Raw genomic sequence first — 23,728 nt, 5'->3', positions numbered from 1 at the left:
ACCCACATATTCTGAGAGGAAGACGACAAAGAACGGAGTGACCAGGTCATTAATTCCCTGGACATACCCACTGGCAGGGTGTCGGATGGCCCAAATAAATAGAATTCTTTCGAAGATCTAGGAAAATGAGAAAGAAAGAAGACATGACTGTTAGACCATGGGGATACACTCCCTCCCTCCATTTACCTACCTCACAATTTATCCCAAGATTGCTGCAGAATTTCTAGAAAAAATTTTTAAAATACCACGGACAAAGGAAGTATACAAATATAAAAAGTTTCTAAGATGCTAACTGTTTTTAAGCAGGGGGGGTAGGTATTTCTTGCCCTTTATTTATCTTTTCAATATCTAGTCATTGCGATATAAAATTGGGAAAAGGATGGTGACACAAACAGCTTGAAAAAAGGTTTGCAATGGATGTCACTAATTCAGGATGTCTTTTGTAGATACTGTTTCTTTATTTCCTGTGATACTTTTTCTAAATCTCTTTTTGTCATTACAGGATTTAGAGAAGAAATAGCTTCTCTATCACCCTCTCCTTTCTCCCTGCTGAGACGGAAGAGATCTAGATCTAGATTTAGTTCTAGCCTAGCTTAACTTGAAGCTAGTGACAGACTACAAAATACAGGAAGTCACTTCATATACCAGGATGCAACCCAGACATTTGCTGGGGATAGGAAGTCAAATAAGCCAAATCCCATGACTGTTACAGCTGGGACTCTGAAAAGAGAAATCAGCCAGGGCCTCCATGGGAAAGCTTCTGGGGTTAAGTATGTCAGCTACAAAGGGACAGAGGCTTAGAATGGGGAGAAAGATTGTTATGGTCCCTTTGCAGAATCTGGCCCTGTCCCACTCAACTACATTCCCCTCTGCTTTCATTAGGTCCTCTGAGCTTTCCCCCCATCCTCTTTCAATCTGATAATACTCATTCCCTGGCTTCATCCTGCTGACCACAATTCTTGGGTCAAACATAACTGCTTCATATCTCTGTGAACCACACCAGAAGGGTAGCACAGATGATAATGACTATGTGCAGAGGGACAGGAGATTACAGAGCCTCCACAGCATATGGGCTTTGCAGAGCCCCAACCAATTGGTTCTGACGGCAGACTGAAGAGGACCTCTCCGTGGTCAGGTGAAGGGGAAAAAAAAGCTCCCAGGGAGAACAGTAAAAAAGTAAATGGCTGTATGGTTTTGGAGTTGGTTAGCTAGTGTAGGAGAGAAACAAAGAATCTAAAGACACATTAAAAGACCTGTGTTGAGTCTGCCTTCCAGCTGGCAAAGAGCTGACAAACACTCCCAGTGGCAACACTCCTGCCCTTCCAGGCAGTGAAAACAAAACCCTGTCTAGGAGGAGCTGGCCTGTCTCCATTAGACTTGCCCACTTGTTCTCTGGGGCTGAGGGAAGGGCTTGGTGTCCTCATTTGTATTAGACCTGCTGCTCTAATGGGGCCCTCCTACATTCTTTCCACTCTACTGCTAAATGACCTCTCCTGCCCTTGAAACTATAGCTCAAGCTAGACCTTCCATATTCAGGAAGATCTTAAGGATTCTCCCCCAACTCTGTCTCCTCACACCTCCTGTGGCCTATGTCTGTCTGGATGTCTCTTTTAGAAGCTCCTCTAGGTCAGTCCTTCTAAAGGACTTGCCAGGGCTTCTACGCCATACTATGAATACACAAATCCTTGGTGACTGGCTTTAACGATGGCCAAGGGCATGGAAGATAGCCGTTCAGAATCAGGAGATCTGCAATAAACCCGCTCTACTAAGGATGGGACAACATAGATAAACTCACCCTGTACAAATGAAGACACCAAAGAGATGGAAATTAAATAGCACCAAGACTGGTTACCAGAGGAGACCATGGAATCTTCCTACAGAAAAAATCTGGGATAATTTTTGCCTTGCAGAGAGGAGAGGACAGGATAATACCAGAAGGCTTTTCTATACCTCTTCTCCTAGTGTGAGTAATTCTGACTTACTGTAGTTAATGCTCAAGTATCTTTCAGATTTGCAAAGAAAGTCTTTCAATATTCAGAGTTACTTAATTCTCTGCTCCTTGGTTGGTATTTTACATCTGCTATGGAAATGTGATTCAAGAAAAATTGGAAAGCCTATAGTTTGATTTTCCTTCTTTGTATTCAGGTTCCACTACTAGAAGATTTTTAAACAAACTACTTTCCTTTTCTCCGAGTTTAGAGTAAGCTCGCACAGGTTAAAGTACCTGAACATCTCCAACTTAAAATGGGAAATAAACAGGGCTGAGCTATGAGAAACTGTATGGAAAACAGAGGGATCCTATATGGGTTTTTAGCTTCCTTTGAGCTGACTCTTATAGGTAAAATAATGATGTCACCCTCAAAAATCTCTTAATGCTATTGATAAGTCATGAGGGATCCCACCAATAGAGACATCTATAATTAAACAGAATTATGAACATAATCTAAAGTCAATAAAAATTATTTTGAGCATTTTTACTGCCATCCCTATTATGAGGATTCCTGAAAGTGGAATTCAAAGAGCACCTAAACCCCGTACCCTAGCTACTATGAAGCTGCTACAATCTCAAGGAGTTTATATGCCTAATCTCAAGGAGTTTACGGTGACTGCTTGGACAAAAGATAACAGTCTCACTGAAACTTTCCATGTGCTTCACTAACTTGTTAGGTCTCAACGTATCATTACTAATTTATCTTCTGGGTATATAACCAAAAGAATTTAAAATAGGGGCTCAAACATGTTTGCCTGCCTATGTTTACGGCAGCATTATTCACAATACCCAAGGAAGCAACCCAACTGTCTATTGCTAGATGAATAGATGAAAAGAATTTCAGTTTGGAAAGATAAAAAGTTCTAGAGATGGATGGTGGTGATGGTTGCACAACAATGTGAATGTACGTATATTTACCATGATAAAAGAAAAATCCTTATCCCAGCTTGATAAAGTAGAGTAAACACAGGACAAGGAATTTTAAGATGTGGGTTCTCGTCTTTATCCTGTCACCGGGTAGCCTCAAAACTCTGGGCAAGTCCCTTAACCTCTCAAGACACTACTCAACCCACAGGTTTGTTATGAAGGTCAAAGGAGAATGCACAAGAAAGTGCTCTGAAGGGACCAAAGCTCCATATCAGGTTCTGTCATGATAAGCCATAAAGCTGCCCGTGGTGGGAGGGGAAGGCTCCAGCACTTATCCACGCAGGACAGGTGCCTCAGAGGTACGAGGGGAGAAGGGCCGAGAAGATTAAGTACTTCCCTCACCTCCTGTACAAGTGGTTGCTGGAACAATGGAATGAGAGGATTCGTCCTTGGAATGTCAATGTGAATCTGAAAAAGAGAAGCCATGTCCAAAAACACAAATGCCAGTTTGTTCTTTTGAGAAGTTATTTTCTTAATAAGAACTAAGAAACAAGGGCGTAAGAGTGAGAGCACAATTTATCTTTAGAAAGAACTGACATACAAAAAAAGTCTAGTTAAACCTACCAGTCCATCTGGAATATGCTTCAATGATAGCAATAGCTTATTGAACAGTGAAGAAACCTCCCCGCAAATAAACACTAATCTCAAAAAACAATAGGCGTCAAGTCACAACCTAAGAGAATCACTTGCTTTTTCCTATTGCTCTGAAGTCTATTTCGCTTGGAGCTGGTGCTTCCTCAACAGTTATAATCAAAATATCCACCCCTTTTCCCAAATCTTACTCATCATCTTTTAGTTTCCAAGAACTAAAAGAGTTCTGATGGCTGCAAAAATGTGCCTGGACAGAGAACCAGAGAAGAACCTGCTCATGAAATCATGACGTGTAAGAAGTGGGGAAAAACCGGGGAGCTAACCTTCAGCAATTGGCACTGAAGTTCTGACTTCTGTTACCAAAGAGGTCATTATACTTGGTTTTGGCCTCGGGATTTCCCAATGCCCAGTCTAATACTAAAAACTGTCAGCAGTGGCAGAGGTTACTTCAGCTCTTAAGGCTTGTTGCAGACAGCTCCCTCCCCCAGTCTTTTCCCCTCTTCTGCAACCACCAGACTCCTCTTCTCCCCCCTCCACTTTTCCATAGGCCGTGAGGACCACTGTGAGCAATAATGGAACATTTCTGCCAAGGCTGCTGATGGCTACAGCTCCTGCAGACAGACAGACAGGGATGAACAGGCACTGCAGCTGCCAGAAGGACACACTGATGTCACAGTCCAGAGGGACTGGACCACTCCTGAGTGAACTCATCTTTCATCTTGTGTCCCATTCCCCTTACTACTTGCAGTGAGGCCTGTGAAACAATAGTGTTGGCATCATCCAGAAGTTCGTTAGAAGTGAAGGTCTCACCCCGGATCTACTGAATTAGAATCTGCATTTTATCATAACCCTTAGGTGGGATTTTCTCAAAATCCTAGGTGATTTACGTGCACATTAAACTGTGAAAAGCACTGCCACTGCCCAGTAGGGAAAAGAAGCCTACTTTAAATGGCTAAAATCAGAGCTACTGAATTAGAAAGAGGGGAAACAGTGCTGAGAATAATTTTTTTCCAGACCCCCGAGAATAAATTTAGTTTATTATATCTACTTCATGTACCCCCAAGAATAAATTTAGTTCCTAACCAGCACACCATTGCTTGAAGACTTGGAAAATCTGTACCCCGATAATATTTTCAGGGGATACACCTTAAGATTATGAATAGTAAGCAAAAAGGCAGCAGGTGATGACTGTACCTGTCTGTAGGTATCCTGGTGATGTTCCTCATTTCGAGAGTCATAATACTGCTCAATGAAGCCAAAATATTCCTCTCGCTTCCGCTGCAGGGTCAACTTCCGCCTCTCGGTGTTGGCTGGGAGATAGCCCTATAGACAGGACTGCTAGTCAGATGGGGACAGATATTGGTTGGATGAATCCTTAATTTTTACTTTAGCCTGAATAGTGACTTGGAAACTATCAAAGGAACAGAAGGAAAACTGCCAAGAGGACAAGGGTAAATCCCTTTTTGGTTCTGACCATCCAGTGTTTGCCCTTTCCTCATTCAATGAGATCCACATGTGGGCAGATGAGCCAAAGCCAATTTTCCCAGGGTTATTTATTCTTGTAGCCCTGCTCTGCGCTTGGAGCTTGTACCGCTGGGGAACACTCCAGAGCTCCCAGAGTTGGCACGGTAGAGCAGTGTATGTAGGTCAGTTGGAGGGAACTGGACCCAAAAGTCAGCACCTCTGAGGGCTGCATGTGTGTAAGACACTACTTCTGAGAACCACAAACAGATGGCCAACTCTACAGCACATCTCAGTGATGTGCCATATAAGTTTGTGCTGGCTACCTGTTCTTTTCCATGGTAACAGTCAGAATTACCAGCTTAGGGAGCTGCATGAAATCTGTGACATAGCAGCTACAATGCCCAGACAAAGAATTGGCAGCAGCTTCCCTCCTAGCCAAAGCTCCAGGCCAACTTTCATTCTTGTTCTTGGTCTAGATCCCACTCTCAATTCTTATATCTCCTGTTCCGTTCTCACCAAATCTACTCTTAATAGCATTCAAACTTATTAGAAGTGGCAGAGGCAATGATTACATGGTTGCAAGATTGAGGGTGGGAAGCAGTCAGGAGAGAGAGAGACACTTCCTCTTGCAGACAGCTATGGAACACATTCCATAGCGAGTGCCTGGAGGGCAGGGACTGTGGTTTATTCATTTTTGTATACCCTCCCGGTCCCTGGCACCATTCCTGGCAAACAGCAGGCCCTCAATAAATCCTTACTAGGTGACTGAATGAATTTCACAGGTTTAGGAAATCCAAGTGTTCCCAAAGCAGTGGCTGGCACCGTGCTCTGTACTCAGGGAACGTGAGACTAGTGCAGACTTCCCAGGGAGGCCCATTTATCAACTCTTTGCAGCTGCAATGTGAGTTTCAACCACTTTGTTTATTCCTATTGACAAAGGAGTGAAATGCGGGGACAGTGGGAGCTTGCCCAAACAAGCGCTGGGATCACCCTGCCTCACTATATCCTTCCTCCTCGGTGGTGAGAAAGTGAGATTGTGACTGTAGCAACAAAGTTGTGCTCTTCTACATGTGTGAGAATAAACTCTCAAGAATGTGTTTCTTTATGCACAGAAATAGGACTATAGTCCCACAGTTCTGTCATATCCGCTAGGACCACAGAAGTCTATGGAGTAAGACTAATGTGCCCGGACTAACCTCATCAGGTAAGAAGGGCTGTGTGAGCTCATGCTTCTCTACAGAGTAGGTAGAACTCACCGACAGGAGTCTCCAGGTTACAGGTCGAACCTCCCTGGGAACCCCTGGCCAGCTACACTTCCTCAGTTCATCTGCAAACAGATAACAGCTTCGTTGAATTTAGCTCTTCCTACAAACGCCCTAAAACAAACCTTAGCCGGCACTTTCTGATGCCTCCCACTGTTCAAGTTAGATGATCACCACCATCACCACAAACACCACCACCAGCTACTGACAAGCACAGGGAAAAGCCCAAAACAACAGTTCTGAGCAGTGAAGTGCCAAGGACAGGGCTCTGCAGTAGTGATCCAGTCAGCTCAGAGATTAGAGGGGAAGAGAAAGACCAGTGGGTATGGATTTCAGTAAGAATCACCTTGAGGTGGGGAAACCAATGCCAGAATAGTTGCACTATGGTCTACCGGCCACAGGACCCAGTTCCACCTAATTTGGACCCTAATTTCTAGTAACATACTTCTGACTTAATACCTGCATGTCACTGCAATGGGCACCAGATCAGGAGATGCTGGAAAAGTAAAAGAAGGAAGAATAAAGAGCAATAGCTTCCAGATCTCTGAGAATTCCAGTCACCAAGAAGTCCTATCTTAGCCAGGGCTCAGGGGGACTCACCTAAGTCAGTGTTGTGGCTGGAGAGAAGCTGACGAAATTTCTCTAGGCGGGTTTTCTCCCGGACAGTCATGGGCGGTGCCCCAGAAGCGTTCTGGTCAGAAATCCGGGCAACAAGAGGGATGATGGGTCGGAGAGGGAGTGACTGCTGTTTGTGGAGTGTGTTCCTCAGGCAGGTATCACCTAGGATAATTTGAAAGAGAAAGAGAACATCCTGAGTGAAGAGCATGGAATCTGAGAACCCTTAAACCTGACTGTTCAGTACCAGTCTCTCCTCCCACCAGAGCTGCAGCTAACAGTTTGTGCTCTGCCTGAAGGTGCCCAGCTGAGGGGCAGCCAGGGAATGGAAACACAGCTATCCTCCACTCATCTGCCCAGAGGACAGGCTGCATTTTATCATACATACCAAGACGCCTTATGTGCTCACGGAGACTCAGATGCTACAGCATCTCTGAGTACTTTTTTGGCGACTCCAGAGGTCAATTGAATATTTTCTTTCTACCCCAACCTGGACCTTTTCTCGGTGCTTAATAGTGCGTTTGGTAGCAACGTAATCTAAGGCCATGTTTGCCTTCCCTTTTCACATCACAGAGCACATAAGAAACGATGATACTACAAGGAGCACTGCAATAAAAGGAGGTGGCTGCTCTTCTGAAGCCCCAGGCCCTTCCCTGCTACCCAAAGGGCTGAGAAGATCAATACTCCTGGCCCAGTTCTAACCTGCTCTTGGTACCCTGCGCATTGGAAGAGAAGCTCTGGCTGCAGTTCTGTGCTTCTACATTTCCCACCAAATGAATGAGCTTTTAATTCTTCTGGGATATGACTAAAATAACAGGAACACTGATTCAAGCTGAACTCTATGTCTGGTTCTAGACATTTCTAAACTAGATAGTAGATAGGAGAAATGAGCAGTATAGGACTAACATTTATTGAGTGCTTACTACGTATAAGGTCACATTTATGTATTTCTCATTTGATCCTTACAACACATGGTAAGAATTTACTACTATTTTACAGATGAGGAAACTGCAGCTCAGAGAGGTTAAGTAATTTTCAAAGAGGAGCCAAGAGGCCACCTTAGATCATTCTGACTCCAAAACCCTTATTTTACCACCCCAAACAAAACTCAGTTTTAAATTCTGCCTTTTCATGACTGTTTCATATTCTTTATATATCTGGGCCTTAAAAAGTAGTAGTCACAATAAGAATTAAACAGTGATGACTGAAAGACCAGCACAACTAGAAGGTTTACAGAAACAACTGCCACAGGGTCCGTGGTGGGGATGCCTAGCATAACCACAGGCCTAGAAAATGCAGACCACACACTGCAGAGCTGAGACTGATGTGTACCTCTGATATCAGTGATTAACACACAGATGTTCACAGGAGGAAACCTCATAAAGGGGAATGCTTTGGCAGTCCTGGCTGCACAAGGGCAGCTTATTACTGATCGTGGAGGGGTCTTCCTCACACTGACACCCTCTAGAGACCCACAATCTGGTACATACACACTTTCCATAGCCTGTGGCTGTGGTCAACTGGTCAATTAACACTGAATGTCTGCCTGGGCAGGGCACTGAAGGTTCAAGTTGGAGCCCAAATCAGTGATAGAAAGTGGCTGTGGAAGGATTTTAAAGGCCTTACGGCATAATTTTGTGATCAGATGCTTAGTCTGAAACTGAAAAAGAAGTTCTCTTAGAACACGAGCTAGGATATACTCCAGGGCTCTGACATTCTGCTACTTTCTTTTCACTCTTTACCAGTCAGCTGTTTTAACTTTCATTAGAATGAAGACACTTTCTTCTCTAGCTCAGAATAACTGGCTCCCATAAAACCCTTTAGGGCAACATTAAATATAGCAACACATATTTCAAAGAGTACACTAAGAGTCCCCAAACATCTGATAAAGCCACCATCACCTCAAACGGCTACTGAAGCCAGTTTCCTGAACAGACACAGAAGGGGCATCTCCTCCTGCTACACCCAACCTGATTGATAGGCAGGGAGCTGTGACACCGGGCCCTCAGGCACATGTTGCTCCATCACTCAAGAATAGGAAAAAGGCAACCTTATGCTGGGGGCTGTTCCCCATGGCTGAGGAGGCTAACTAACAATGCCAAATGTTTGTGAAATTCAACTACTAACAACTTTAAATGCATTGGTCAATACTCTTTAACCTGACCAGGCCTAAAGCAACATGAAGCAATCAGACCACAAAAGTTTTGGACTCCAGCACAAGGGAAGAAAGGGACTGACAGGAAACACTTGGGTGTGAGGAAGTGAAGCCTCAGGTCGCAGAGACAAGCAGCCATCAAGGTGGGAGAAGCAAGTACAGCTTATTACCCGTTAGGCTCATTGATGTTGTACCTCAGACTTGAGCTTGCTTATTTATCATCCAATAGAAAAGCTGAGTGGTGCCATACAGAAAAATTGTTTTTTATTTAAAATGCACTCTGCTGAAAAGGCGGAGGCTATGGTGGGGAGCAGGACGAACTTACTGGAATTTCTGGACAGCTGGGCGTCACTGCTGGACTTTATGACCTTGTAGCTGGCAGGAACGTCAGATGTTGTTGACTGGGACCGTTCTGGTTTCAATCTCAGCTTGCTGTGGTTTTCTAAGACTTGGGCTGCAGTTGCCAAAGCAACTTTTGAGTTCAGAGTTTGGAAAGAAGGGGAGGAAAAGTCCTCTTCTTCATCATCACCAATGTCCCAAGCATCACTGGTATTCCGGGCAAACTCATGAAAACTGGAGGCCTTCTTATTCTTCAGAGGAATTGCATTCACTTTTGATCGTTCTTTAATGAAGCTTTAAGAAAGGAGACATCATTACCAAGAAATGGTCTGACACATCTCACCATCCTTACTTGCTTAATATTATACAGTTTACAAACTATCCCATATACAATCATTACCTTCAGACAAAGAAACACCCATATCCATTCCTCATCTACATTCATCTAGGAGAGCCCTATGCTGCAGAGACAGATGCAGCAAAGACAGCAATGTTCACCAAATATTCCACGTGCTCCTCTATACTTCCCAGCCCCTTTGCACTTAGGCAAGGTTATATGACTAGCTCTGGCCAGTGGGCTGAGAGAAATGAGGCAATAGGCAATCACTTCGAAGCCCGAGTATAAAAGAACAGGTATGAGTTCTCTATAAGCTTTGTTCTACTGTGGAAACTGATGAGGCTCCAGATGGTGGCACTTCCTGTAGCCTGGATAATGGAGTGACCATTGGAGCAGAGCCTGCCCTCCACCCCGCCCGACTTCACTCTGGATATGTAGCGTCAGCAAGAAACAAACCTTTGTTGTATCAATGTACTGAGATATCAGAGTAAATCTGTTATATGGCACCATAACCTAAACTATTCCTTAGAGTAAATAGGATGTAAACTACTGGTAGAACAATAGGTAACTTTAGGTAGTCTATTTGTGACGTTAAACATTGAGTTCCAAAATGAACAAGTGGTCCTTTTTATTGTTAAAAGTCCTTCTGCTAGCTTTGAGGACATGGTCTCAGTTTGGTGCTACTCTGTCTTTAAGACTATTTTTTAACAAAGTGAGAGCAGCCTTAGGGCCAACATATTTGCAAGCAACAGGACTCGGCTTAGAATTTAATAAGGTTGTTTTTCACTGTGTTTATTTTTAAGGTTACTTTCTATTTGGGGCAAATGGTATTGCTTTTCCACTTAGAGAAGTGATATGGTTCATTTTTTAAAATCAATCTAATTGAGTAAATTTTTTTTTTTTTAATGCATTTAGTGATATAGAACGTGGCAAAGAATCGTGAAGATTTGAGGAACGCTAGATTTTCCTCATTGAGGAAAGAGAGTCTAGTCCCAAGAGTCATGCAGACCATCCCTACTTTCCTGAACTTTTCCTCGTTATGTCCCCCTCTTTGGGGGAACTTATTCTGATTCCAGAGGACTATGTGGTTGGAACATTTCTAACTCAGTCTTATCTAGCATCTCTCATATCCCAAATAGGGAAGCAGAGGATATAGCCTTGCGTAAGTTTACACCTGGGGACTAAAAATGCAATGGGCAAAAACATCATTAAAATGCCTCATTGTTCCCCTAGCAAGGCAGGGCAACTCTAGAAAACAAGGCTCTGCCAGAACAGTCTCCCCATTTCAAAGAAATGTCTCTTCTTTTGGGTAGAGGTAGGTGATCCCTGGATGAGTCCAATACCTATTATGAAAGACAGCTGTTATTAACACTGATAAATACAGACTGATAATTCATACAGTTCATTGGAATGTCTCTATTACTAACATCAAAAATGGAGTAAGGTATCACTTGTGGCATTATTTTCAAACACTAGTCTCACACAGAGTAAAGGAAAATATGTCACACCAATACAAGAGAGAACACAAGATCACAAGATGTAACAGCTCAAATGTGATGGAAACAAGATATCAATTTCCACCCACTAAATTAGGAAAGATTTAAACCTGTATTCTCTTTAGTTAACCAAGGTGTAGTGAGACCAGCTCTCTAACACTGCAAGTGGAGTAGTTTGTACAACCTTCTGGAAAACAATCTGGCAACAAACATCATGAGCCTTAAAATGGTTCATAATCTCCAACCGTAAGACCATAGTCAGAAAGTCAAACAAAAATAATCTAAAACAGTTTATAATAATGTTAATTATTTTGATTAAAAACTGCAAATAACATAAACATGTAGAAATTGGAAATGATGAAAGAAATTATGGTTCAGCCACCAGATGGAATGTTATACTGCTAGTGAAAATCACATCCTCAAGGCTATTTAATAATACTAGAAAATGATCTCAATAAAGTAAAAATTGGAACCAAAATTATGTATTTTTAATGACTGCTGTATTTTTTTAAAAAGTATATACATAGAAAAGACCAGGAAGAAAATACATCAAAATGTTAACAGTACTTATCCCTGGGCTGTGGAATTATGGGTGATATTTAATTCCATTTTTATACTTCTCTGAATTATTCATATTTTCTACAATGAGCATATTATTTTTATTAGTCAGTGGAAAATGTTGTTTTGCTGGCTTTCATCAATCCCCAAAGTAAGAGTACTTATAAACCTACTGAATGAAAAATTGTAAATGAACAAGAGCCCAAATCAAATAAAACTGAAGCAACACAGTGCCAGAAGGCAAAATACTCTGTAGACCTACTGAGGCTGCATGTTCTGAACTCATCAATATGGTTGCTTCTTCTCTATAAAAGGAAATCCAGGATCCACAACCTGCAGTACATACCGCAGAGGGTCCACTGCCAAGAACAAATAGGCAGATGAGTAAGAAAGATCAGTCATCAATAAAATATTACAATAGGAGTATGTGGTTATTACTGTTTTCCTCTTTGGAGATTATGTGCACCTCAAGACGGCACATAATGAGTCCAACAAAGTGATATGGAGTACTTTGTATGGCGAGGTTAACTACTGGTTTTTTTGTTTTTTTGTTTTTTTTTTTGATTGATGTTTCCTAAATATCCTCTTGATAATTTAAGAATTCTTTAAATAGACCATCAAATCAAGAAGCTGAATTTTAACCCAGGTCGAAAAACCGACTGGGTGCTGATAGTCTAACACTGGGTGAAGCATATGCACTCTGTGTTGAATTAAAACACTACACCAAGAGATGGGCTATGTGAACTTCCTATATAAATGAGGTAAATCAGCTGAGTGTTGGGTACGTGAGTGTTTGCTATATATTTCTTTACACCTTTTTATGCAACTAAAGTATTTCATTGTATTTTTTAAGCAGATGCAGATTCAATATAAGTAAACTAGATTAAGAATTATTCAAGTGATGAAGACTTTTGCAAATAGAAATCGGAAAGACATATTCCAACACAATGAGAAGGAAAGAAGGGAGGAAAGGCTGCCAATCCCTGTGACAGAAAGTCATGAGAGAGTCAAAACAGACCATTTTGAGGCTGCTAGAAATTATTTTAGGGATACCTACCCCACAAATCTCCAAACTCAACCAACCAGTTAGAAAAGTCAGCTCTGTCCTGAGGACAGGGATGGGAGTCTGAGGACAGAAGAAGGATGAAAGAGGAAAGCAAGGGTGAAAGGTACCTGGGTTACCACTGAGAGAAAGCAAAATCTATAGACCAGAGACAAAGATGGAAAGATTTAAGGCTTTGAAGATTTTCCATGTTTATTAATTTTGTTCTCTCCACAGGAGATAATATAAATTCATACATGCATAATAGTTAACATTTATAGGCTATTTACTAGGTGCCAGACTCTGTGCTAATATTTACATATATCCATTTTCTTACTAATGTTCATTCATAAGTCTATAAGGTACTATAATTATTATTTCCATTTATAGGTGAGGAAACTTAGGCTGACTGAGGTCATGGGCAGGCAGTGAAGTCTGGGCTCAAATCCAGGTCTACCTGACTGTAGGGCCTGCATGCACTTTCTAACACTCTACCAGAAAAACTGGTTAAAGAGAGGTTTGAGGTCTAGTAGGATCTGCAGCCTGGGAGGAAGAGTTGCCATGCAAACTGAGCATACAATCTCCCCAAGGGTGCACAGTTGACAGCCCTAATTCTCTTATAGAAATAACTTCCTGTCTACACAGAATGCAGTGTAGCCAATATGTTGGTAGCCAGAATAGGAAGAAGCTGCATCTAGGGATGTGGTCCTTGGAGGAGAAATGTCTCTCTTCCATTTTAACCCCAGCAGTCACAGTAAAAAAATCAATGCAGGTACTTCTAGCTTGGCGTATCTCTGGTTTATAGGCTGCCGCATCTTAACATGGTCCCAACTAAGTTATACCTAAAGTACAATAATGCCACAGTGTAGCTTGAAGTTTAACCAAGATTATTTAAACAGAACTATATCAAAATCACAACCAAGCTGGCCTCTGATAGACACCTTCACCACACCTCCTTACAACTGTAATTAAAGTTTAAAAAGCACTTTCACAGATAACTCATTTAACACTCAGAACAACTCTGTGAGGTATCTTATTATTTTTATTGTATGCATGAGGAAACTAAGGCTCAGAGAGGTTATTTGCCCAAGATCATGGACCTAGTAAGTGGTAAACAAAAAGGGATTCAAGAAGTGCAGGTGTAACTAAAACCTTCTAAGAACATAACAAAAGGCACATTTAACTTAGTTGTTTGATGAATAACATTTTTTTTTTCTCCCCTCTTTAATTCCTCCCACCCACTTTGACCCCTGACCTATGGATGTTGACATTTCTCCTTAAGATTTGGATCTCTGAAGGAGGGAGATCTCCTCCCACACGCCCCCGGCTTATGGTCCGTGGCTCCACCTGGGGTGCAAACCCAGGACCTTCTGCGTGTAAAGCAGACATGTTAACCACTACACTATGGAGCCACCCCCGAATAATAACTTCTTAAATGTTAACAACTGATATTTTGAAAAAGAGTGGCTACTGGTTTTACTGGTTAGGAAGCAAAAGATCAATTACTCTGTAGTTTGATTAACACTATACTGTTTTACTGATATGGCTGTTCACTTAATTGAAATATGAAACAAATTCATTACAGAAAAATGTTTGACACTGGTATGTCAAATGTTTGACACTAGTAATGGATGTGAAGCAAGTGGAGAATTTAGTAACATTCAAATAAATCCAGTCGTCTCAATAACTAGTGTGGCTTCATGTGAACTAGCTTTATAACCTGGAACTAAGATATCAATTCAGAAAACAAAAAATTTAGAAGCTTGGCATACCATCAAGTAGCCAATGGGGCTGCTCAGCAGTAAGACTAGTATTCTCTAAGCTATAAAAATTATTACAGGCAATATTATCACTAATGGTAATAATATGGCAAATTGAAGTCAATATACACAGACAAGGAACGACTTAGTGTGCTCATGCAGTTTAAATGATTGAAGACCCAATGAAAAGGCTTCTGCTATGTTGGGGATTAACCATACATACAGTAATTAATGGCAGTCTGAAGTGGAATGATAATCATGTAGCAGAGAAAGTAATAAAAATGTTCCAACAAGGTACTAAAATAAGGGTAATAAATGTTTTATAGTAATAATCTGGAAATGTAAAATGGTCCAGTGCAAATCTATATGTTGTCCCATGTTGGAGACTATTAATACCAAACCACCACATGCATGAAAAGGGGACACGATCTATTCAGTGACAATTCTATTCCTTCCAAATTGCAGAGCTAAATGATTACCTCTATTGAAAGTATGAATGCCACTCTGCTGAATGATCAGTGAAAACATTCACAGTTTTATATCATTAACAGGAGGGAAAACAAGAGTATATAAAGTTTGTCTTGGCAGTTGAGGATATGATGATTATCCTCAAGACCTGTCCTAAATATAGAATCAGGGAAAACTCAGTCAATGACAGGTACAGACAAGGTAGAGTGATTCTGACTGAGGTATAAAATGGGAAAGTACACCCACTGCCTTATGTTTGGTGGTTAAACAGGTTTATATGTGAGCCATGTGTTTATCAAAGGCCATGATAAAATATGTGGGAATGGATCCATTACAAATCAACAAATCCTGCTTGTGAACAAAACTGGCTACAAGAAACAGAATACTCAACTGTGATGCTTAAATTGTAAAGACCTTGATGTCAGGGCACTGAGCTGATTGATATCTCTGCAATTCTCTTGATCTTCCCCTCAGGTTACAAGTTAGCTCCTACAGCTTTAAGCACCTCATCTTCACACTACCACATTCAAAAGCAGAAAACATGAGTAGAGGCAAAATGAGGCTTTCTTCACAAAATGATCTCTCTCTGATCAAAAAAGAACCTCTCCAAGAATCCTCCCTCAGGAGACTTTCTTTTATGTCTCATTGGCCAGAATCCATGGAATGCACCCACTACAGAGCAGTTGCCAAGATTACCAAGGAATTATTATAAAAGGCTTACACTAATCCAAGTACCAGCTCTAAGTACACTGTCACATGATCAATAGCTAAATCAAACTAGGTTCTTGAGCAAGGAAGAAGCAGGGGGAGGGGAAAATGTTGGGTCAGTAATCAACAGTGCCTGCTACACTGGCCAACAGACCAGATATTAGATTTCATTCTACTTAATGGAAATATTACACGAACATCACAGAAAACATGCTCCTCTTAAGAAGAACTAATACAGGTATAAACTAAGAAACACTAAAGAAAAGCCCATTATCTAAGTAAATTCAATGATTTCATTCCTTTGAAACATTCCATAAACGTATACCCAGTGCCTACTATGTGCTACATGTTATTCCAGGTACTGAAGGTATAGTGGTGAACAAAACAAAGTCTCTGCCCTCAAAGACCTTAGAGTCTAATGGTTCCTGACATAAAAATTGTGCATCTTACAAAAAAGAACAGTAGTCATGCTTCCAAAGTAATTATGAAGGCCATACCTTCTACATACAGACCAAATGGCAAAAGAACGAGTTGGTAGAACTATAGAAAGTTCACTGCATTAAGCTTATTTAAAAATATATTAAAATATTGGTAATACATATTTGATATAGGATTTTTCTAGGTATTCAAAATACTTTAATATACATTATCTTTACTTCCTCCTTGACTGTGAAGGAAGAGTGGTATTAGTACACAGAGCCCAGAGGATGAGAACCTAGGTCTCCTGCACCTCTCAAATCATTCAGTTTTTTCTACAAACTATAGCTTTCATAGAAATGTCTCTAAGATCAAGCATGCCCAAAGACAGAGGCCAAAGTTCTTAGAAAATCTGAGAAGATGACCCATTTCCCTACTTAAGTTTACGGTGGCTGAGTGATATAATTTAAAGTGCGTTAATTTCCCACTTTGAACTGTTTAAAGGTATGAAAATTGCTCATCTTCTGGCCCAAAAAAAAAGGAGAGAAGCTAGAAAAGGTCAAAGTGGAAAGTGTCATTTCAGCAAAGTAGGGGACGGTTCGGGGGTGATGGAAGAAGTACTCGCATGAAAGGAAAAACATCTTGACTTACTTTTTGGTGAGCCGAGGGTCCAGAGGAGGATGCTGAGCTCCATACACAGGCTGGATGCTAAAAGCAAGAAAAAAGAAAGAAGTTGTCAGAAGACTAAATATGTTGGGTGAGTACCATCCTCATCACAAAATTGGAAAAGACTTTGAGAAACAGATCACCTCCAAGAACAACTATATATAATCCATCCCCAAAAGACAGCAACCTACCCTTAAAAAAAAAAGGTCTTTGAGAATGTTCATCTTTCCTGATGAGGTTTCAGTGCCTTATACACCTAATGTCAGAAAGTCCTATCTATAAAGGAAGCATGGAAAGATAAGGGGCTTTAGAATTGGAGAGAGCAGAATTCAAATGCCAGTTCTGGCATCCACTATCTCTAAAACTTGCACTAAATACTTGACCACTTTGAACCTAGTCTCACATCTGTAAAATGAGAATATCACCTACCCCAAAGGATCACTTGGGCTAAAAGACAATGAAGCAACACTACATATCAAGGAAAGGTGACCCATGGAACTCTCACACACTGCTGGTGAGGGTATAAAGTAATACAATCTACTTCAAAAAACAGTTTGGCCACATCTAGGAAGAACAAAATGTACACACCCTAAGACTCAGTATTTTCACTTCCAAATCTATATCTTAAGAGAAATATATACATACGTGTAACAGGAGACATATGTAAAACTATTCACAACATTATGGTTCCTTTAGCCTCAAACTAGAAATAACCCAACAGAGAAATAAACTGGAATATGCTCATATAATAAAATACTACACAGCAATTTAAGTTACAAAGTAGGGCAGCAAGTAACGATGTAAAAGAAATCTTACAAATGTTGTTGAGCTAAAAGCAAGCAAAGGATAAAAGAGTAAATACTGTATGATTCTACACTTCAAAAACTGGCAAAAGAAAAGATTTCTATTGTTTAGGGATGCATCCATAGTGGCAGCATAATAAAGAAAGCAAAGAGTGATTAAAATAAAAGGATGTGGTTGTCACAGGGAAGGAGGGAGGTGTGATAGAAAAGAGACACAAGGGGCCTGTGCGGTGCACACTTCTGGGGTGTTCACTTTGTGATATAGCATCAAGTTATCATGTCACATAATTGTTTGTGTATTTTTCTGTGACGGGCACACAAGAATAATCATATATCAAGCCAAACTACTGTTCCAGTACAAAGACAACAGAAAAACATGTTTCAACATGTAAGAACTCATGGAATATGGTTTTCTTGACTCCTTACCGAAGGATTACTAGAGGAAAAACTTCAATTAACAATGAGATAAATGTAGAAACTATAGCAAAAGGAATGGTGGAGAGCATTTCTTTAATTTAATCTTAAGACTAAGTCTTAAATCCGAAGCTTTATGGTTGCAGAAGAGAATGTAAAAATAATGTAATTGGCAAATGTGAAAATGGGACAAGGGAAAAATTGGATGAATAAGTATGTATGCTGATATCATCTTTTACTGGTAAGGCTCAAAAGATATTTAAGGCTGATAGCTCAAGTAATAGAGGCATAAGTAAGTTTCAAGATATAAAACTAAGAAAAATAATATAGTCAACTAAAAGCCTGTGGGAAGGGGACAGGAACTATAACTGCTAATGGTGGTAGGGAGTCAATAGATATTGTCTGAAGAAATATGGCATAAAGTTATAAACATAATCAGCAGAATAAAAGGATAAGCTTTCCAAATTATCAGACTATATACCTGCATACCCACCTCCCGAAGCAAGTAGTCTGATTTTTTAAAAGATAATATTAAAAACAGAACTAAGACCAAATGTACCAATCATTCTAATAAAAATAAATGGGTTGAATTATTAAAGGACAAAGAATTATTATCAACAAGGGACTGGTTAAATAAATTATAGTACATCTGTTAAAAAAGAATGAGGCAATTCTATATCTACTGACATGAAACAAACTCGAAAACATTCATTAAAAAAAGATGCACAACTGTATGCATAATATGGCACCATTTTTGTAAAAAACGTTAAAATAAAATATATCCACATATTCATATATAATTAGGGTTATGTATTCATAGAGTATCTCCGAAAGAATATAGAAGACACCAGTAGCAGTGGTTTGGAAGAGGAACTGAATGACTGGAGGACGCGGTGGCAGAGAGACTTAATTTTTATTGCAAATCTTTTTGTACCTTTCTGAATTAGTATCATGTATATGTATCACCTTTCTTGAAGAACTAAATTAAGCAATCTTAAGAGGGTTGGGAGGTTTAAATGGGACAATGTGTAAAAAGCTCTTTTAACACAATTCCTGGTGGGGGATAACACTACAAGGTAGTGATAGATTTGCAAATATCTGCTAGAATGCTAGCAGATAGATAGAATGCTACCCAGCACACAGAGCCCAAGAAATGGTTTTCTTTCTCCCTCTCGGTTTTGTAATTTATTTTCACCCAACATTTAGAAAATAGGACAAGTTTACCAAGTACTTCTTCGACATACAGATGTGATCCTAAAGTTGCTTTTAAATAAAAATGTAGCCCATTCAATCATTTTTACATTGATTTCTACTAAGAGTCCAGAGGGAATGTTCCTGTGTACAGATCTTTAGTTACGGATACAGCCCCTACCTTTTTAGCTATAAAATCTCTACTCCCTAAACTGGAGGTTATTCGTTAATTTATAAACAAACCATTACATATACTACTATAGAAATACAAACAATGCTACTTTAATGGGTTTACAAAGTTTCTAAGGCAAAAGAAAAGAGAGAGAAAATAAGAGGGATCAAAGAATAGGAAAGTTTGGCTTACAAAGGCTTAGACAAAACAAAAATTAAAACACACAAAAAAACACCAAATGGGTCATTGATCTGTATTTTAATGTTTGCAAATACTCTCAGTATACTTGAACTCTCCAAGTTCATAAGCCTCTTTGTAGTGAAATATAAAGATCAATGCAGGGGGAAAAAAGCAATCTTAATTATATAGGCTTAAGGGTCAAAGGCCCTTAACTATCCAGGGAAGAGAATTTAAAATCCTGGTGGACTATTTTTTAAAAATATCAGTCCAATGTACTAGCACAGCCAGAAAGGCCAAAATAAATGATAGACTTCTTCAGCAAAGACATCAGAGCCCAAACCGAATTTAACATATTCCTAAACCAAACTGTGCTGTTTCTGCACCTGGAATACTTCATATAATTAATCGGTTTATTAAACCTCAAAAAGGACAGGCAAGAAGTTAGAAAAGGAAGAGAAACCAGATGTTCAGAGACTACATGCAGACAGACTAAGAGCCTAGCAACTAAGGTGCTCAATTTCCTGGTATTTATAACTCACCTGTCACCTGTACTATCTCTAGTCCTTCTAAATCCAGTCAACTCTACAGCAGGCTGTTCTCCACTCCGTCTTCCAAACATACCTTAATTACTAAATCGGACCCTTCTCCCTACTCCCTTTTCAAAATCCTATCCATCCTGAAACATTCCCTTCAAATTCCAGACCCCTCTAACTGCCCCATCCCCCTCCAAAATACTTTCTCTGACCCCTACAGCCAGCGCTCCCATGCCTTCTCTGATTCCCTAAGAAACTTACGTCAGGACTTATAATGCTTTTAAAAAATAAACTATTTTAAAAAACAAACTAGATTTAGATCATTATACCAGGCTCTTTATGTTCAACGTCTACGTGAGAAATAAGACATGGAGTTGAAACCCCAGCAGACTCCTCCCTTCCTTCCTAGAAAGCCATTTTATTGAATCCGGCATTTTTCATCCTTATTTTTGTTTTTACATTTTTATCTTCTATGTCTATATCCCTAATAAATAGTATTGTTTTGCATGTTTTTAAAATGTTATATAAATGGCATCACACTGTATTATGACTTATTTGACTCTAAATCATAAATGCTACTTTAAATATTACTTAATTTCATGGCTGGCTGTCTGATATCTTCAAAACAAATTTAAAAAACATTAGCTCCAAAAAAATATGTAAACCATTCAATTCACATTTTCAAAAAGAAGTAGAGAAAACTATAACATCCATGAACCCATCACTCTGATTCAACAAATTTTAACATTTGTCACATGTCTTTAAGAAAACAAAGCATTAGAAAGTCCCAATTGTAGTCTCCAGGTCCCATTCCCCTTTCTCCCCAAGAGATAACCACTATCCTAAAGTGGGTATGAAATCCTCCCCATCTGTTTTTATACTTTTCTATGTATTCACGTATCCATAAACAACATAAAATACTTTTTTATGTTTTTAAAACTTTACATAGAAGACTGCACACTGTGCATATCATTCTACATCTTGCTTTTCTCACTCAACAATGTGTTCTTACCCAGCTCCACTTTTAAGTTATTCTGATTATACAGAAGTAACATATGCTTAGTGGAAAAACAGGAAAGTCAATTACACACAGCAACCTCACCAGGGGAAGCCATGGTGCCAAGTAAATTTTCAGCTTCTAAAGGGCAGTGGTGGTGCATATCTTTTTCTATAGTCCCTTCACCACATAGCAGAGCACGACACACACCAGCAGGCACTTAAACAATACTTACTGAGTGAACACTGGAACTCTGCAAAAATCTGGCCTCTGTTTTAAGCTGCCTCTTGTTCAGCTAAACCTAAAAACTAGAGGCAAACATGCTGCATCTCAGAAATCACATTGCATACGAAGAGCAAAGAATGCCACAGGGTGTGCTGCAACTGTGACAAAAAGGAGCAAAAATCCTGGTCCACCTCCACCATTCTCTTTAATAAAACCAATACCACAGAATGTATTGGCATAGCTGGTTTACGTAGTTGGAACATTGCAAAAACCTTGGTAGGAAAAATCAACAGGTGTTTGCTTAGCGCTAACAAAGGAGCTAAAGCAAATATTAGACTAGAGCTATCCAATTTAAATCAAACATGTTGGCAACTGATTCAGGTTCACACACTTCTTTGATGGAAATCTTTCAGAACTATTGATCTACGCAGTTTCTGTGATAATTTAGTATCTTCTAGTCACTTACTTTATCAGTAAAACATTTCTAAGCTAAGAACAGGTTGTAACGTACCTGCTCAGACAAGCTGGGACCATTACAGAGTCTACTATCAGATTCATTAATATTATGAAAAATGACCAAATGACAGGGAAGGCTCCTAACTGATTTAAGTGATTAGACACTTTTCTCAACTTTGTTTAATTCTAAAAAGAGTTCCTTGACTTTAACAAAGACTTTTACTTAAAAACAGAGAGAAGTCCTTCCCAGAAATACTGGAAATAAGAATGTGGGGAATGAGCCAGGCTTTGGCTCATATTTGTTTCTCCTATTCCAAGTCTCATCCACTTCCATCCACTGGAAGTGTTCACATCCTTGAACTGGATGAGGTGCTTTGACAGACGGTGTCTTAATCTCAGCATAGACTGAGGGAAGGGGGAAGCAGTAGTAGAAAGAGCATGGACTAGGAGTCAAGAAATCTGCAGTGTGATTTGCAGCAAGTTGCCTCCCCTCTCAGGTCTGTTTCTTTACCTTCAGTGGTCTTAAAGTCAATTCTAACATTCTACAATTTCATGATACTCAGATGTTTAGCACGGGCAGCAAGCCACTACTTTCAAAAGCATAAGACAGAAAAAGCCCACCTTCAGCACCCTACCTGCAACTACTCTACCTATGAATCGTGTGTGGTGTGACTGACAGAGCAAAAGAAAAATAGCCATGATGCAATAGGTAAGTTTAAATTCAACACGTGAACGTGGTTCCACAGTGTAGCAGTTAGCACATCTGCTTTACACACAGAAGGTCCTGGGTTTATGCCTCAGTGGATCCACGGTTCATAGTCTGTGGCCATGCCACCCTGAACAAGCTCAATGTCTGATCTTGGAAACTAAGCAGGGATGGCCTGGTTAGTACTTGGATGGCAGACCGCCTAGGAAGACCTGTAGGCATAAATAATAATAAAATAAATAAAAATAAACTCAACACTCAACTTCAGAACGGGTAAGAGCCCTAGAACTCACTTAATCCAAACCTTTCATTCCACAGATAAAGAGATTGAGCATACAGCATTTTAGTACTTTGCCTTAAAATTTGGCTTTTTCTCTGAGGCTATCACACCACAATCTTAGCTGACCACCTAAGCCAGAAACCTGGGGGTAACACCTCCTTTTCCCTCACTCCCCAAATTCAATGATTTACCAAGTCCTGTGTATATTCTCAAACTTGACCTCTACTTGCCTTTGCCCTTGCCCTAGTCCTAGTCCAAGCCATCGGGGCCTCTCCCTCTACTGCCTGCAATAGCCCCTAACTATACTCATTCCGATTCCCAGAGGGGGTTGGGAATGGGTTGAAGAGTCAGGGGTGTGGGGGTGGGGGTAGAGGAGCTGAAGTATTGGGAAATGTGTAAATATATGTGGGAAGGGTTTTTGTCCCAATAACTGGTGGGCCTTCCTGGCATTTAGTGGGCAAGGGCCAGGGATGTTAAATGTCCTATAGTCCAGTACAACCCAGAATTAACCCTCCCAAACCACCAAGTGTGTATCCCCACCCTTAATTATTGAAAACATTTGTCCAGGCCATTTTCCTTAGGGCAGCCAGAATTTTTTAATTTTCAATTATTTATTTAGTTTTCAGACTATTTTTATAAATGCAAATCTGACCATGTCACTGCCGCTATCAACCTTCTAATGGCATTCCACTGCTCTTGGGGTAAAGATCAAAGTCCACAGCTAGGCCTATCTTTCCAACCATGAAGGGTTTGGAAGACTCAGAGTGAGGATTTTTTTTCTAACTACAAATGAGAAGTCTGTAAGAGAGGCAAGAAGAGAAGCAAGAAATCCAATTAGAAGGCTACAGCAGTAGTATAGGCAAGAGAGGACTCAGTTTGACCCGTGGTAGTAGAGATAGAAGTGGTAAGAACAGTTCAGATTCAGGATATATTTGATGAACCAACAGGACTTGCTGCTGAATTTGACCTGACAGGA

General features: G+C 40.2%; 1 protein-coding gene across 2 annotated transcripts in view; it reads right to left on the bottom strand.

Annotated features, from left to right (window-relative positions):
• The window catches only part of TBC1D22B (TBC1 domain family member 22B), a 64,708-nt gene that overhangs the window by 36,417 nt on the left and 4,563 nt on the right, over positions 1 to 23,728 (bottom strand). Inside the window, exons 2-8 of one of the 2 annotated variants that reach the window (XM_023527542.1) lie at positions 16,781 to 16,837; positions 9,330 to 9,637; positions 6,835 to 7,014; positions 6,169 to 6,299; positions 4,703 to 4,831; positions 3,260 to 3,325; positions 3 to 117 (exon numbers count right to left, since the gene is read on the bottom strand). In XM_023527542.1, coding sequence (XP_023383310.1) covers positions 3 to 117; positions 3,260 to 3,325; positions 4,703 to 4,831; positions 6,169 to 6,299; positions 6,835 to 7,014; positions 9,330 to 9,637; positions 16,781 to 16,837 — 986 coding nt within the window. The remainder of the gene's footprint in view (positions 1 to 2; positions 118 to 3,259; positions 3,326 to 4,702; positions 4,832 to 6,168; positions 6,300 to 6,834; positions 7,015 to 9,329; positions 9,638 to 16,780; positions 16,838 to 23,728) is intronic. The other variant, XM_011354545.2, reaches the window with a different exon arrangement.

This window comes from Pteropus vampyrus, unplaced genomic scaffold (genome assembly GCF_000151845.1).
Source record: "Pteropus vampyrus isolate Shadow unplaced genomic scaffold, Pvam_2.0 Scaffold18, whole genome shotgun sequence".
Taxonomy (NCBI): Eukaryota; Metazoa; Chordata; class Mammalia; order Chiroptera; family Pteropodidae; genus Pteropus; species Pteropus vampyrus.
Note: the sequence above shows the minus strand (reverse complement) of the source record. Positions and strands in the feature narration are given on the sequence as shown.